The sequence below is a fragment of the Manis javanica genome, chromosome 2 (genome assembly GCF_040802235.1).
Source record: "Manis javanica isolate MJ-LG chromosome 2, MJ_LKY, whole genome shotgun sequence".
In the NCBI taxonomy this organism is placed as follows: Eukaryota; Metazoa; Chordata; class Mammalia; order Pholidota; family Manidae; genus Manis; species Manis javanica.
This window is the reverse complement of record NC_133157.1, coordinates 25,846,358-25,862,933: the sequence shown is the minus strand read 5'-3', so window position 1 is coordinate 25,862,933 and position 16,576 is coordinate 25,846,358. Positions and strand designations below refer to the sequence as shown.

Below are 16,576 nucleotides of genomic sequence, written 5' to 3'. Positions count from 1 at the left end.
AACCGCTAGCAAGCTAAGTGAGTTTCAGTTTCCTTCTGCAGTAAGTGGAGAAAAATATACCTATCCTCATAGCCATTAGTTATGGATGAAATATAATGCAGAAAAATCAACTCTTAGAGTGCCTGGCTGTTGGGAGGCACCTAGTAAATGTTACTGCTCTCCTGTGCTCCCCACCATTTTATTTTCTTTATAAAGAAATCCCAGTGTTTTACTGTAAGATAAGGGAGCTATGGCAAAGATCATCCAAAAGGTAGTTCTGAAGATGTATCTATTTTCTCCAAAAATAAGTGTAATATAAAATATTAAAGAGTTTGGAAAGCCAAAACAAGAATATAACATCACCCATAATCTCACCATGCTTACATAACAGTTATTTTCATTTAAATACTGTTTACTAGCTTTGAGAAGAGTTGGTAATAGTGCATTTCAGTATAGTAATGTCTGATAGTCTATAAACCTCACCTATAAAATAGGGATGATAATAGTGTGTAGTGTCCATTGCAGTGAAGGTGAAGAGAGTGTCTGCAATGCTTCAAGTATGTACCTGGACACAGCAAGTCCTTAGTGAGTGACAACTCATATTCTATAATACTCTCCCTAGCTAGTTTCTTTTATACAGTTTAATTTTTTCTCTTGTCAGGTCTTTCAAACTTTTCTTTTATGGATTCTTACTTGGCTTTAATTGCTTAGGAAGGTTTTCTTACCTCAAGATCAAATAAAAATTCTATTTTTTTCTTACAGTCATCCAGAGGTTTATTTTTTTTATTTTAAACTTACATCTTTAGTTTGTCTGGGATTTAATCAATTGTCCCAGAACCAGTTAGGAATTAATCTACCTTTTTCTGATATGAAATGTCAAATTAATCATGTATTAAATTCTTATATATCATATTGGAGTCTGTCTCAGGACTTTCTGTTCTGTATCATTGATCTGCTTATGCTTATACCAGTATTGCAATATTTCATTTTTATAGCTTTGTTATATATCTCAAATATCTTATGATGCAAATCCCTCTCATTTTACTTTTCAGAGATTTCTTGTCCACTCACCTCTTTACTCTTTGAAATTATCTTAGAGTATTCAGTAGAGTACAGTGAAATAATAATGCTAATTTATATCGAGCACTTACATTGTGCCAGGTACTGTGGCTCACACTTTACTGTTGCTATGTGAGAATTTATAGATAGTTTCTAACTTCTATTTTTCTTCTATTCAGTTTTCCAAGAGAAGCCAGAGTTCTGGATGTTCCCATTTTATCTCCTGCTACTAAAATGTTGGTAACTAAAATAGGTCTTTGAGCCACAAAGTGTCAGTTGTCCATGAGCCATCAGTTTCTTACATTGCCTTAGAGAATTTAGAGGGTAATAGTACAGAAGAGTATTGATATGGAGGTAGAGTAGGCCAGGGTCATTTTGCAGCACAGTATGAAATTCCATCATCCCAAACCATGCTCCAATGCCAAAAACCATGGAAAATACAGCTGACTTCAAGAAAGAGCTTTAGTTTTAGAAAATAACTCATTAAATATTTACAGCATAAGTGCTCAAGTTTTGCAAATAAACAGATGAAACTGTAAACTGCTTATTGTTTCTGCGGGTGCTTACTTAATGTGACATGAAGGTGCTTGTACATTTAATCCAACAGATAGAATTCACTTTAGGTAGGGACTGTTAGAACTAGACTGTTTCTTTTGGGCCTTGGATTACTCAGGCCTTGATTTACTTTGACACTATTTGGAGGTGGTACATTTAACCACCTGGGTATCTGTTTACTGGCTGATAAGCTTTTGAGATTATAAAGCTTTTTTCTACATAGTATGAGTGGGAATTGTAGAGAATGTTTTTTAGCACTTACTACCTAATACTATACTAAGCACTTAATATATATTATCACTTTCTATCCACAACTCTGTAAGGAAGGCTCATTTCCCCTGTTTTATAGATGAGAAAATTGAAAGTGACATCTTGGGGCAGATCACATGACCTAGAGGTAGAAGAAGTTTTCAGATATAAGTTTGCCTAGCTCTTGCCATGGTATCACACTGCTTCCAATATAAATATATACACGTTTTTGTGCAACATAAGACTACAGTATAGTTTATTATAAAGAATATGCAAACATCTCAAACTTTCATGTTACATGCTGTAAACTAAGACAAGTGCTAGTTTAAAAGACAATCCATTTAAATTAAGATCTGTAACACATTTTTAATTCTTATAACCCTTTCGAAGTCCAAGTATTTAGAACCAAACTGAATGAAATATATGGTATAAGTTAGACTTTGTGCCCTCTCCATCGTTCACTCAAAATAAGAAAGGGAAAATTCTAATTACCTTTTCCCTTATTTAATGTATAATGATCCACACATACAGTTGCACATTCTTATCCCCATTTTCTTATCTTTGCTATCTAACTTTCCCCTATTAAGTAAGTTATTATGTAAAGATTTTAAACTTGAAGAAAATTTCTAAGTCTGCAAATAAAGATAGAAAAGATGTGAAAATGTAGACACCGTATTCTGAGACAGGTGCCTAAGCAGGCCTAGGTTACCTGCATGGTGATCCTCTGCCCTAACATTTTTCTTCTACTTGACCAATACTTTTTAATTATATCTTGTCACATAAAAATGCAACCAGGGACTACTATAGCTAATAGGCATCCTTTTAAAAAGGTTCCTGGTGGTGATCATCTTTTATCTTCTGGGAGTTGAATAGTCTTAAGCCTGTGTCCTGCCTAAGCAGTTGTTGGGCACGAGCTAAATGTTAATCATTGATACTTCTCTGTGGGTAGTTTAGTTCAAGGTCAGGAAGGCTATCTGAGAAGAAGGTGGGTGGGCTCCAAAAATGTCAAGGAACTAGTCTGCAGAATGTTAAGTGAATGGTAATAGGGAAAGCCACAAAGGCCTCAGAATGTCTTGAGAACCTTAGTATGAATCCTTTTAGACTAGGAAATGTAGAATCGGAGGGAAATTTCATTGGCCTGCTGTGATGTGAAACACATTTTTCTTCCTGAAGAGGTTATTTTGACTATATTCTCCATGACCAACTTATATCATGATTGAGATTTTTGTACCTCTCTTTCTCCATGGTTTTCTACAGAAGTACTATTAGCCAAGAATTTATTTTGATGTCATTGAGTCAATTGACAATGTTTCAAAAGAAGCTTTGTGGAAGATGAAGAAATGTGGACCACTGGGTTTAGGTAGTTAACTCTTGATGCCTGATATCTTTGAACTGATAAGAGGCACTAGCAGAGGACAATATACAAGAACAAGCAGCAAATGAATGTTACCAGAAAAACCTAACTATGAGTTCTTTAAAATGCTGCGTACTTTAGCTTTTGAGATAAAAAGACCTGCAACATAATATAGCAGTATATTCTGATAATAAGGTACCCCACTTTATACTATGGGATTTCATATACTAAAATCATACTGTTTCTCAAAGAGCACCATAATTTCCTACTGCTCCAATACTAAAAGAAAGTTTATGAACCAAACATAGTAACCAACTCAGTACAGTACTCTTTCCTTGGCCTAGGAATATTCTGCATTTTTAATCAATGAATTTAATCATATAATGGCAAATTAAATTTTTGATGACTCAAAAACCTCATCTTCATACAAGTTTCCTAATAACTAACAAGCATGTACAGTTGGAACATTCATAAATTAAAGACTGTGTCTCCCGAGCTCAGTGTTTAAAACTTTATAGACAACACAATATGAAGTAGCCCCTTTGTGTCCAGCAGTTTTCCAGCAACTTCAACATTTTGGACTCACCAACAGTTTCTTAAGTCAGCACTCAACCAGAATTCCTCAGGATGATTAAGTTTTAGTCAAAGTTCATTCCCGTCCTAGGACTTATATGTATTTGATTGTAGTATTTATTCACATTTCCCAGAAAATGCTAATGCTATTCTAGAATGTAATGTAAAAAGAAGGGGGAAAAATCAAGTCTGTAACTAGTGGTGCAAGGAGGAGATGGGGAAGCTGAAGCAGTTATAATTCAAGTGTGTCAGCTGGGACTTAGTACTACTATAAAGGACAGAAAGCCAGCTCAGTCTGTCCTAAAAAAGAGAAAGAGTCAGAAAGGGGGGAGTGAGAAGAGGAAAGAGTTTCTGAGCAATTTATTAGCATCTGTAACTGAGAATTGCAGAAATTTAGCTAATTCCTAATCATGCAAACACTGTCACCAAGTATAAGGCCCTGAATTCACTGTGCTCTGACTTCCATGAAACCCTCAGTTTTATACTGTGACCTCCAGCAGCTCCAGGTTCTACCCATTAGGCTGGCAAAACAGCCATGGCAGTTTATACCCTCACACCTGGCTGTCCAGGAAAAGGAAGAGCTAGTATGTCAGGAGTGCCCTGGAAGAGAAAGGAAATTTCTTTTTTCTCAGAAGCCCCAGGGAGCATCTTTCATTGGCTCTGATTTGTTAATGTGCCAGTCCCTGAACCAGTCATGGCTGGGTGGATAGAATACGATTGGCTTACATCAGTCAAGGTCTGACCCCAGAGCTGGAGGTCATGTCAGCCTCATGCAGACTCTAAGAAAATAGAGAAGGACCTACTCTCAATGGGGAGTTGGTGTCCTGCTCCTAGGAGGCAGGGGCATAGAGTGTTCAGCAACAAATACTGTCTTCTACAACAGCCATGAGAAGTGACAGCATAGAAGAAAGCACCAAGATGATGGTAGGTGTCCAGATAAAACAGCACAGCAATCTGATGCCTTTACGAATTTGTGTAGGTTTTAAGGCATCACTGAAATGGTGATAATGCATCACTGATATTAGTAGTGATGAACCTGAGATGTCTACAAAAGGTTAAATTAAGTTTGATTTGCTAAGACAAGAAGGAATTTAATAGATGTTGGAAAGGTTTGTGTGTTTTCATAAATATCAGTGTTTTTAAAGCAACAAAGCTAACCTAACTGAAAAGCTCCTTTTTATCATATTATTATTTTTTTATTATCTCTTATTTCCTTGTGCTTAAACTGTACCTCACCAAAACCATATATTTATACAAGCTATCCTCTAACTGTGTTTGGCTTGTATCTTAATAAAGGAAGATTACGTTGACTGATGAAAATATTGGGGTTTTTATGCTTTTGTCCAGAATGCATACACAGCCACAGCTATCAATAGCACCAACTTCTGCACCTCAGCGAAGGATGCCTTTGTCATTCTCGTGGAGAATGCTTTGCGAGTGGCTGCCATCAACACAGTGGGGGATTTCATGTTGTTCTTAGGCAAGGTAAGACCAACTATGTTATTGAGACATATAGTAACTTTACAATATATATAGATATATTCACTCTTTATTCTAAAACTACATAGCCCACCAAAAAATGAACAACAATGTAATGCAAAGCAAGCACTTACAAAGCCTTTAATGTATGTCAAGTACTGTCCCAAGTATTCTGTAGGTATTATGCTCTTTTTGCCCTCACAACAAATTTATAAAGCAAGTTGTATTATTATCCTCATTTTATAGATGCAGAAACAGGCGCAGAGCAGTTAAGTAATTTGCCCATGTTTTCTCCTTACATTTTTTGAACTGTGAATAATTAAGAAATAGTCTGCATAGTGGTTAGGGGTACTGCATCTGGAGCCTGAACTGCCTGGAGTTCAGTCCTGCTCTGTCAGTTACTAGCTGTGTGATCTGAGGCAGGGTACATAACCACTTTGTGCCTCAGTTTGCTCATCTATAAAATTGGGATAATCATAGAGCCAAACTCCTATAGTTGTGAGGATTGGTCTGGTTAATACAAGTAGTGTACCTAAGATAGTGCTTGACACATTGTAAGTCCTTGATGAATGTTAGCTGTCAGTTACTGTATATAAACCCCTTTAAAACAGACCTGTTAGGGAATGAAGCGTAACCCTAAAGGTGTCTAAGAAGGTAAGTTATTCTATACTATTAAAATCTGCAAAATAATGTTTTAATTGGGTTTCATCACATCTGTATTTCAAACCATAAAGTACTCAGAAAATTTGAAAAATTGAGTTAAGAAAAAGGCACTACCACTATAACCTAACAATCGTTTTTATATATTCCCTACCAGTGTTTTCCATAGGCTTGTATTTCTATAGTGTAACAATCATAGAATACATGCCTGTATGTTCTTCCCTTTTCACTTCACAGTATATCATATCATTTTTCATATTGTTCTGAGTCTTCATAATTATTCATTATCATATTAGTCAATATTCCATCAAATGCTGTTCTTAAATAATCTCTTACTAGTGAACAATTAAGCTACTCCAGCCACTGTGCTTTTAAGATGTTTTTGGAAAAGAAAAAATATTTGGTGTCGAGAGGCATTGATAGCACTGTGTAGTTTTAAGTTCTTAGGCAGCTGTCATCTAAGAAGAGTTATAAAACTGTATGATATTTTAAAAATGTGTAATTAAACTTACATTATGACTTGGATTTGTTCTTGTTATGTTTTTACAATAAGAGGAAATTTCTTATAGTAAAAATTGAATGAGTGAATCTATGTTAAGGACTGAATACAGTTTGGCACTGTTATTAACTATTGCTATTTATATGCTATATGACTAATTCAAGAAGGCTTCATATTCTTATGTTCATTTTGGTTTTTATACATTTATAATTTATCTCTACTGTTAAAAAGATATGAAGCCACTTAAAATAAAAACATATGTACACAATGCAATTAAAATAAAAGGAAAGTAAGTCATACAGAGGACTAATGGAAAAAATTATTCTAAGTGGTAGTGTTTGATCCTAATGGTGATTTTAGTAACTCTGATTGAGGCACTTGCTGGGCACCAGGTACTGAGGAAAGAACTTTATGTGAAGTATATGAGGTCCTCCCCTGAGAGGCGAGCTACTGCCATTTCCTTCACTCTCTAGCAGAGGAAACCAAAGTTCAGAGAGTTAAGTAGGTTGCCCAGATTTAGAGAACTAGAAAGTGGCAGTGCTGGAGTTCAAACTCAGGTCTGTCTGACTTCTAAGCGTTCAGTCACTATGTGCTTTAATTGCTTCAACTGACATTAAATTCACCCTTGGACCTTTTTCTAAAAAGTCTTTTGATTCAGTAATTCTGGTGGATGGTGGTGGTAAAGCACTGCTAGAAATAATTCTAAATACAGAAAAATACAACATTATAATAGTAACCAGTTGTATTTACTGTCTAACAATGGAAAAATGGTTAGAAATAATAGTTAACAGACTATTATTTACCTAATAAACCATGTTTTTTTATTGAGTTTATAAAATCACGTAATGCATATAAGTGAAAAGGCTGAGTAAAACTACTAGACTAGTACACTACTGTTTAAAAATGTGCCAGAATTAAATTAAATTTAATTAAATTAATATCCCAAAATGTTAATAATGATTGTCACTGGATTTTGAAAATGAGTGATTCCAAAACCCTCTCCCTACTTTATTTACCATAAGAAGATAAATTTCTCTATATTAAGTATGCATTCCTTTTATAATGGAAAAATACATAGATAATAAAATACAAGGTTTTAAAATTGGATTTGAGTTTTTCAGCAGCCTAGTAACCTGTCAAAAAAATTTTTTTTAGGTTTACCATAACCTTTTATTCATTCAGCAAATACTTATAAAGTACCTACTAGTAATGTCCTAGGGGCTAGTCTGGATTCTAGTTATATACTAGTCAAGAGAGAGAATTTAAAAGCTAGTAGAAAAAGCAGTTTTATATCTTTCTTTTCATATTATATTATGAACATTTCCTATTTTATTAAAAATGTTTTAAACATGGTTATACAATTATTGTCTCATCATTTATTAAACCAAGCCCCTGATTTTTATTAGACTTAACTGTTCTCAATTTTTTACTAATGTAAATTATGCTGCAGTGAAACCTTTGTATACAAATCCTTGCCCACAATACCTCCTGAAGCCAGAATCCTAGAAGTAGAATTAATGAGTCAGAGTATATAATAGGGTTCTTGATGTGCATTGCCAAATTGTTTTCCAGAAAGGTATAATTTTGAAAAACATAATATTTATAATATTGTACAAAGATTACTTTTAAAGCCATGAAAGGTAAACATCTTTTTAATCAAGATATCCAAAAAGGAGAAAAATAAAAACAACAAAATCTTCTGGGTTTCCAATATACTAAGATAAACATCATTTAGTTTTCCTGTTTTCAAAACATGGTTCTGATCACAGAATACAGTAAATCTTTTGAAATGAGGTTCTTTCATTACAGTTAAGTGTCTGCTAATGTGCAGAAATAGTTTATCATCAGATCATAACATCAGGAGCAAACTACTGATAACATGCAACAACTTGGCTGAATCTTGAGGGAACTTTACTGAATGAAGAAAGCCAATTCCAGAAGATTAAATACTGTATTATTCCATTTAAATAACATTCTTGAAACGACAACATTTGGGAATGGAGTACAGATTTGTGGTCACCCATTTAGAGATGAGGAAAGTAAGGGTAGCTATAAAATGTTAAAATGAAAGATCCTTGTGATGGTGGAAATGTCGATTGTGTCTTGACTGTATCCATGTCAGTATCCTGGCTGTGATATTGCACCGTAGTCTTACAAGCTGTTACCATTGAAGGGAACAGGAGACATGGTACATGAAATAATTCTGCATATGAATTCAAAATTATCTCAAGATTTAAAATTAAAATTTAAAAACCCTGAATTTAAAAAGAAAACTAAGATAATGTCATGGATTCCATTTTTATGTAGCCCACAATGTTTTCAAGTTTGAAAGGGCCCTTAGCTTCTCTAGTTAGTGGCTTGGGACCTGTGATCACTGGTCTGTAGGGTCCTCAAAGGTAAGAATGGAGATTTACATGCTACTTAAACTTTTGTAAGTCTAGTAGATATTGGTTATTTTCCCTAATAAAACTATACAAAACTATGCAAAAATCTCTTCACTTCTGTGAAGTTATTTTCCCTCTTTGATAATACTTTTCTAACATTAATTATATGTCCTAGTTGATAGTTTATTTGGCTTTGTTTAATAACAAATGAGAACATGAATTATTATTTGTAGATGTTATTTTATTGGTAAACAAAATCTTTCAAAACTTGGTTCCTTGGGGAAAGGACATCGTAAATGCAAGACTAAGATTGCCAGGCACCCACCGTGTTAAGTACTTTCAGAATGCTGATTTTAACAATTATGGGATGAATGTACTATTTAGCCTCTTTTAAAGATGGAAAAACAGACTCAGGAGGGTTAAATGAACTTACTTAGAGTCACAAAGCTAAATATTAAATCTGTGATTCAAATCCACATATTTCTGACTCCAAACTATCGTCTTTTCATTCCACTTCTCACATCCTACGCTGTACATGAATCTCTTCTACTATATCACCAGTAATTTATCCTCTAGGAAGATAAATTAAGGAGTGTCTAAACTTAAATCATGCATCCTATTAGAAGAAAAATTAAGCATACTTCCCCAGTATATTTATATTTATTTATTAATGATTTATGTACAGCTGTTACTAAAATATGCATTATAAAGCATAGTATAAAAGAACTTTTAAATATGTGAGAAAGATAAATAGAAGTCCCAGGTGACCCTCTTGAATACTCCTTTAGGTGTGTGTGCCCTACATGGAGATCACTGAAATGAACCCGTACTTCATGTAGGCTGTGTATTTTATCAGAATCACCTGAGGTACTTTTAAAATGAATATTGCTGGGCTTCATCTTAGTTCTAACCAATCAGACCCTGGAGGTAGGACCCAGGAATCTACATTGTTCACAAATTCCCCAAGTGATACCTAGCCCCACTATGGTTTGAGAGCCATTAATGTATCCGGTGCTTGAATAAATGCATGACACCCTTTTATTATATTTGGGAGTAATTCTTACATTTCTTTGACCTTTTTAGACAAACATCACTAATTCTTGAAGTTATTTCTTACTTGACAATATCCAACCTACCACCTCAGTAGCTTTTGTCTCAACATCTAGTTTGTCTGAGTCACACCTTCTACCTATAATTACCTTTAACATTTCAAATGTGGTTTAACTTTAAGTGGCATATTGAGAGCATCAGGAACCTCAGTCCTCCTATAGGGTGGATGTAAAAAATTTGAGGAAGGGTACAAAAAAATAACTTTCTAAAATTGAAACCAGAAAGAATGAAAGAACATGGTTGTCATTAGTTACCTGTGGAAATCACCCCTGAAAAATAAGTCACTCTAAGAGAAAATTGATATGTTTTTGCCACAGAAATGGCGGGGGTGTCTTCAAAGTATTGGGCAGACCCAGATTTGCTTCCTGAAATCATCTGAAAGGGGGATAAGTTTATAGCTTAACCAAAGTGTCATCTAATGCATTGTAACCCCTGATTAAGATGATAGTGAAGGAGAGATGTTTTGGTGTTGATAAATGGTAGGGAAAAGGCGGAAGAAGGATTCTCAGTCAGCCTGTCGTCAGCACTACACAAGGAAAGGCTGCTGTGGTTTGAGGACCCTTTCTTTTCCTTTGTTACTTAAAGCTGGATGCTAGACCAAGTGAAAGGCTGGGCAAGAATGTGTCTAGGATTCATTAGGACCTGTTAGTGCTTTGTATCAGTATCCAAGTGTTTGCTGAGTTTTTAACCTGGGAAGATCACTGGAGTCATCATAAGACCATTTTTTGGATGGTGTCTGCTCTTCTACTCTGTGACCTTGGGAAGGTTGACTAGCATCTCTGAGCATGTTTCCCAGTCTGCGAAATGAGAATGATAAAGTTTGCCATAAATCCTTTGTAGGGTTATTGAAAAGCTGAAATAAAATGTTTTGAAAGAACCATAAAAAATTTCAAGTGCCACATGTGAGGTGACAAAGCATCAGAGCATGCGGTTCTTTGACAGTAAGCAAATTGGCTAGCCCTTTTGTTCTTATAGCATGGATGTTTTGGCAAACTCTTCCCTTGCAGACAGTCCACATCTAAACTTCTTAGCAAATCAAATTAAATTTATTACATATCCTATGTGAAACAACATATGAAACAAAGAAAAGGCTGTTGGAGATGTTTGTTGCAACATAATTTATATCTGAAAACAATATAAGTCTCCAGCTGTAGAATGGTTAAATAAATTTTAAGTTACCCATAAGATGAAATTATGTAGCTGAGTATTTATGAAATACTTCTAATGAAACTATAAATATTAGTGAAAAGCTTTTAATGATTAGTTTATGTAATACTATTTCATGTATGTAAAACTGCTTTAGAAAAAAATGCATAGCAATACCTTGAAATGTTAGTAATTTTCTTCTGAGTGCTAAGAATGTGCATAATTTTTTTTCTAAAATATGCATATATTTGTCTTAAAAATTGCTACACATGTTAAATAAGTGAAGTTGTAGGGAACAAGCATAACATTTGGAAAACTTGATTATTTTTAGTGTAAACCAGAATCATTGAAAAGATGATTTTTCATTTCTATGCATGTATATGTATATCCATATGTATATGGGTATATATGAATTATGCTTCCTAATTTGAGATGCAACAGATTTATAAATAGTAAAGAGGGTTGTAAGTCTGCAAATGAAGGAATGGTGGTTTTCTGCAGTGGGATAGTAAATGTAGTCTTTGTTCTCTCTGCTCCAGGTGCTGATAGTCTGCAGCACAGGTTTGGCTGGGATTATGCTGCTCAACTACCAGCAAGATTACACAGTATGGGTGCTGCCTCTGATCATTGTCTGCCTCTTTGCTTTCCTGGTTGCTCATTGCTTCCTGTCCATTTACGAAATGGTTGTGGATGTATTATTCTTGTGTTTTGCCATTGATACAAAATACAATGATGGGAGCCCTGGCAGAGAATTCTATATGGATAAAGTGCTGATGGTAAGTATTTCAGGTACCCTCGATGACTTTAGGGATAAAAATACTAATAAAAATATTTTGCAAAACAGTCTTTATACTGAATTACCATTATATGCAACTGAGTAATTCAGAATTAAACCTGCAGCACTCATGAATGGAGTTAGTCTTGAGGAAATCAGGGTAGAAGTCTCTCTTGGCATGGGCGAGACCATTCCAAATCCTCCTAGCTAGAGCAGTACCCATTAATAGTCCTGAGTTCACACTATTCCATACTACTGCCCCCTCTCTGCAGTTAGAGGATATCCATTGACTTTTTAAACCTTACTTTTAGCCCTTGAATTAGGACTTTGGACCACTGCTGTTCTAAGTGTCCTTTTCTGAAGTAGGTAGGGCTCAAAGACAAAAAGGCATATTTCCCATGTTGTAGTGCCTATTGTTTTTTTCCATCAACCACCTTTCCAAATATTATTGCTGTCAACTCCATTAAAACTCATTATCCTAAGTATGCCAGGCCAAATTGAAGGCATTTGTAATGAATACGGCTAAACAAACCCATGACTGGCAGGTAGTATTATTTTCTATTAGTCAAGATCTGAGCCTTTACACAGATACTATATTCAGGTTCTTTATAGTTACATAGTCTCTGCAGCATCCCTATATTAAAATATCAAAGCTTTTTTTTAATTTAGAAAACATATTAAAGTGGTTTAAATACTATTGTCATTGTCAGATGCTACCAAATTGAAGATGTTCCTTAAAAATTGTACTTTGTATTAAGCTGTGAAATATTCCTTTCTTAAGAGTGGGTTGTATTGAAGACTAAACACTGAGGTAACAAGCTGTTTTCCCAGAATATGATTTATCCAGTTAAATCTAAAACAAATACTATTAAATAAGCTAGATTTTTTTTTTAATCACAAGTATTCCAAAAGATTTAACTAACCATTTGGTACTGATTATGTCTTTACTGAAAACCATCAACTAAATTTTGGACATTTCATAATGTCTAAATTATTCTAACTGGTTGTTTTCATAATGGAATTTGACCTATGAGCATTCCATCTCTCTTGTGATTAAGGCATTTAGAAAAAGAGGTTTTTTGTTTGTTTTTTAAGCCATTGATCAAAAGCAAAGTGAAAAATACAACTTTTCTCCTTTTAGTTTTTTTCTATAAGAATGATGTGGATATTTAATGATGTGTTCAATAAACTTTGGCAGATGGAAATGTTCCCTTTGGGGCATGATCCCATTTTAACTACTTCTGACCACAGGTTCTGGTTGTTATTCCCTATCTTCCTGCTTTATGGGGTAATTTCAAGGCCAGATTGACATTCTTTTTCAAGAAACTTATTTATGGTTTGGTAAAAACAATATGTGCTTAGTAGTATCAGTGCTTTCTTGCTCCTTATAGGGTACAAATATTAAAGAGGAGACTGTAAGAGTAAAACATTCTTGTTGTTCCATTTAACCTTGATATGGAAAAAATAAAACAACAAATTAAACAATATTCTAAGTGTGGGAAAATAGTCTTTTTTTTTTAATGTTAGGCATTTTTCTTCCAGATAAAACTAATATTGTCTCTTTGAGCCTAAGTAATACTGTCACAGTGAACGGATGGAAAAAAGATTCATATCATCAGACTGTAGTCTATCCCCTCAAATTTATCTGTTCTTTAACTATTACTTATTGCTATGGCATACGGAGTCAAAAATGTAAATGTTCTTTAGTTTACATCTACCAGCCGAAGTCTGAAAGGGCCTAAGAACTTACCCAATGTGGTCCATATTTTGCAGGAGTTTGTGGAAAACAGTAGGAAAGCAATGAAAGAAGCTGGTAAGGGAGGCGTTGCTGATGCCAGAGAGCTCAAACCGATGGTAGGTGGAGATGAGGAGGTGGCCGCCTCCCAAGAATTTCACTTTCACTTCCTCTCTCTCTCTGTCTTCACTGACTGCACTTCTTCAGGAGAAGCTTTTGTTATCTGTGTCACGCAGGACATGCTGCTCTTTCTGTTTGTGTGTTTACCCATCACTTGGATGGCAGAATTCTTGTCACAACTGAGACCACCTTCTGTAAAAGTAAGCTGAAAGGAACAGCATCTTCTTCAGTGTTCACAGCGGGGCAGGGGATATTTTTGTCCCTATGGTGAAATTGTGGTTTCTGTTTTTTTCTTTTTAACTGTCAGTGTTTTCATTAGACTGTATGTGTAATTGTAACACGTGAACTGACAGTTTGATTTTATCATTTTGGAAGGTGATAATAGTAATTCCTTTCAACTTGCTAAAATTCATATTCCCCCTTTTTTTAATACTGGCTTTGTTTATGTTGCTGTCTTTTCCCCTTTACTGACTTTTTCTTCTGTTGCCTGGATTGAACTTACTTTGTTTCTTAAGCTGTTTTCAGTAGCAAACAAGGCTATTTCCATCAACATATGCAAATTCCCACTCAGTAAGACAAACTGGTCTTCTCCAACCTCAGCATAATTGTGAGAGGGATAAATTATATCTGGTCAGAGAACATATATATATATATATATACAAAATAAAATAAATATATATACAAAACCACTCTATTTTCATTTGAGAAGATCACCTTAATCAGTTTAAGAGAATCCTGAGTTGCTTTTCCCATAAATTTTCTCACCATTGCATAAGGACAGATGTCCATAGCATATTTTGCTCTAATTACTGCTTATTTACTTTACAAATATATTGTCCTTAAATAGCATGTTTATCTCAAAATATTATCTAATAGCTTGCATCCTTAAACAGTTAATTTATATAATGCCCAAAAGTGTGAGGTGAAGACTCTCTTTTCTTTCTTCTTTATATTGTAATAAATCATTTGGTTTATAGATTTCCAACTTAAGAAACATACAGTATACACCAAGCCCATGTAACTATGTAAGAGTAAATGAAATGGGTTAGTTTAAGGAGTAGGGGCTATATGTATAGGCATAATGATTACATATTCAACCTAAAATAAAGCCTCAGCAGAATGTTTAGATATAAACTCTTTCTTCTGTAACCCCTTCCAGGGCCTGTTTTGGTTTTGCACATTTAGTAACATTGATAATTATAAAGTCAAAATGTCAGTGTTTAAATTTCCAAGGCACAGATCAGTCTAATCATAAGTCAAAGGATGTAGAATGGTCATCCAGCTCTTAGTTTAAGTGTTCATCAGCCAGAGCAGGCAAGAAGGTGCCAATCAGCCCTCCCTCCCTCTGGTTCGTTGCCCAAAGAAGGGAATCCCTTCTTTCTGTATCCCCCTTACTTTTACATAGGCTGAAGGGAATAGTAGTGAAGATTCTGCCGACCTTATGGTATATGGGAAAAATGAGGAAAGCTTCTCTCTTGCCACTCTTTGGTTTCCTTATTGTTCAGGAAATAGGTTCCAAGCCTAAAACTTAAAACATATAAAATCTTAAAATGCAAACCATCCTTAAACTTCTTTTCTGTCTTCCATTGTTGAAGCTTCCATTAAATTATTCTTAAGTAATAAGCATTTAAAGAAAGGGAGAAAATTTGGAGGTTTAAGACTAGCCAGTTTAACCATGAATTGGCATATATTTCTATCTTATTCTTTAGTGAAAGAGAGATGAATTGTGGTAGACCAGAATGCTAATATACCCTCTCCTACCAAAACCCCTAACTCATAGGTAATAATACTAGAATTGACCAGGTTATGTGGCATTCTACCAGAAGCCAAAAATTTAGAGGTTTTTTTTCACCTGATACTAATTTGAATTTTTAATTAATGTCCTCTAACTCAAAAAATGCATTAGGATCTTCATTCAGTATTTGCTTTTATTTTATGTTGTTCATCATTTCATTGCAGATTAATAGCTGTGCCTCAAATCTGCTGTATCTCAAAATGCATCTTTTATGTTCATCATTCTTCTGGTGCTTTGGTCATTGTAGCATTTGTTCCCTAAGAATAATGTTTTATGTGGTTAAAAAACTCCCCAGGAGATAAATGTGAAATGTAGCCCACCAGGTAGTTAAATTTTTAGGCACATCAGTACCTCTAATTCTTACCTCTGTGTCACAGTATGTATGATAAGAGTTGACACCTACTACTACCACTGCCATCTTGTTCATGTCCCTAAAGAATTATCTGAGAAATTCTACTTTAAAGTTTGGGGGGTTGGTAGAATTAAAGATTACTTATTGGTATTTGCTTGGTTTAGTTTACATGTTATTTATTCCCTTAAAGGAACATCCTATAAAAGAGCATCATACCTATTTTACTATGTCTGTGGAAACACTGCTGTTTGAGCTCACTTCACTATCTTCTTCCTTAATGGGGTATTTAATTTAGTGTTTATTTTTAGCTTATAAAATGATATTCAGGAATGAGGTTTCAAATTTTCCTTTAGACAGGGGATCACTGAACTAAATATAAGTACTTCTAGTCTTTCTCTTGGGCTTTTTTTTTTTTGAGAAAACCTCACTAGTTAAGAAAACTATAAAATTTGAAAATGATTTTAGAAAAATTTTCCAATGCAATATAGAGGTTTAAGAAAGAGATTTTCTGACCATCTGCTTGTACAGGAAAGAATTTACAGAGGAAAGAAGAAAAAACTTGGGCCTAAAACAACATAATGTATTCTCTGCATATCTCAGATATTATCTAAAAGGAAGTGTGACTTTCAACATTCATAAGGATTTGAGCCCCTGGGATATAGTTTCAGGGGAGGATTCTCAGTCCATTTTGCTTTGCTGCTGTTTGTGACCATCTGTATTTGTACATCATTCATGATCTCCTTTTAGTGGTA

General features: G+C 34.6%; 1 protein-coding gene across 4 annotated transcripts in view; it reads left to right on the top strand.

The window, feature by feature from the left end:
* The window catches only part of SLC44A1 (solute carrier family 44 member 1), a 176,604-nt gene that overhangs the window by 109,604 nt on the left and 50,424 nt on the right, over positions 1–16,576 (top strand). For 2 of the 4 annotated variants that reach the window (XM_073226806.1, XM_017672459.3), the window contains exons 13-15: positions 5,117–5,254; positions 11,587–11,823; positions 13,596–13,676. In XM_073226806.1, the coding sequence (XP_073082907.1) occupies positions 5,117–5,254; positions 11,587–11,823; positions 13,596–13,676 (456 nt within the window). Of the gene's footprint in view, positions 1–5,116; positions 5,255–11,586; positions 11,824–13,595; positions 16,573–16,576 lie in introns of those variants that run through there. The other 2 variants (XM_017672458.3, XM_036990613.2) reach the window with 1 other exon arrangement.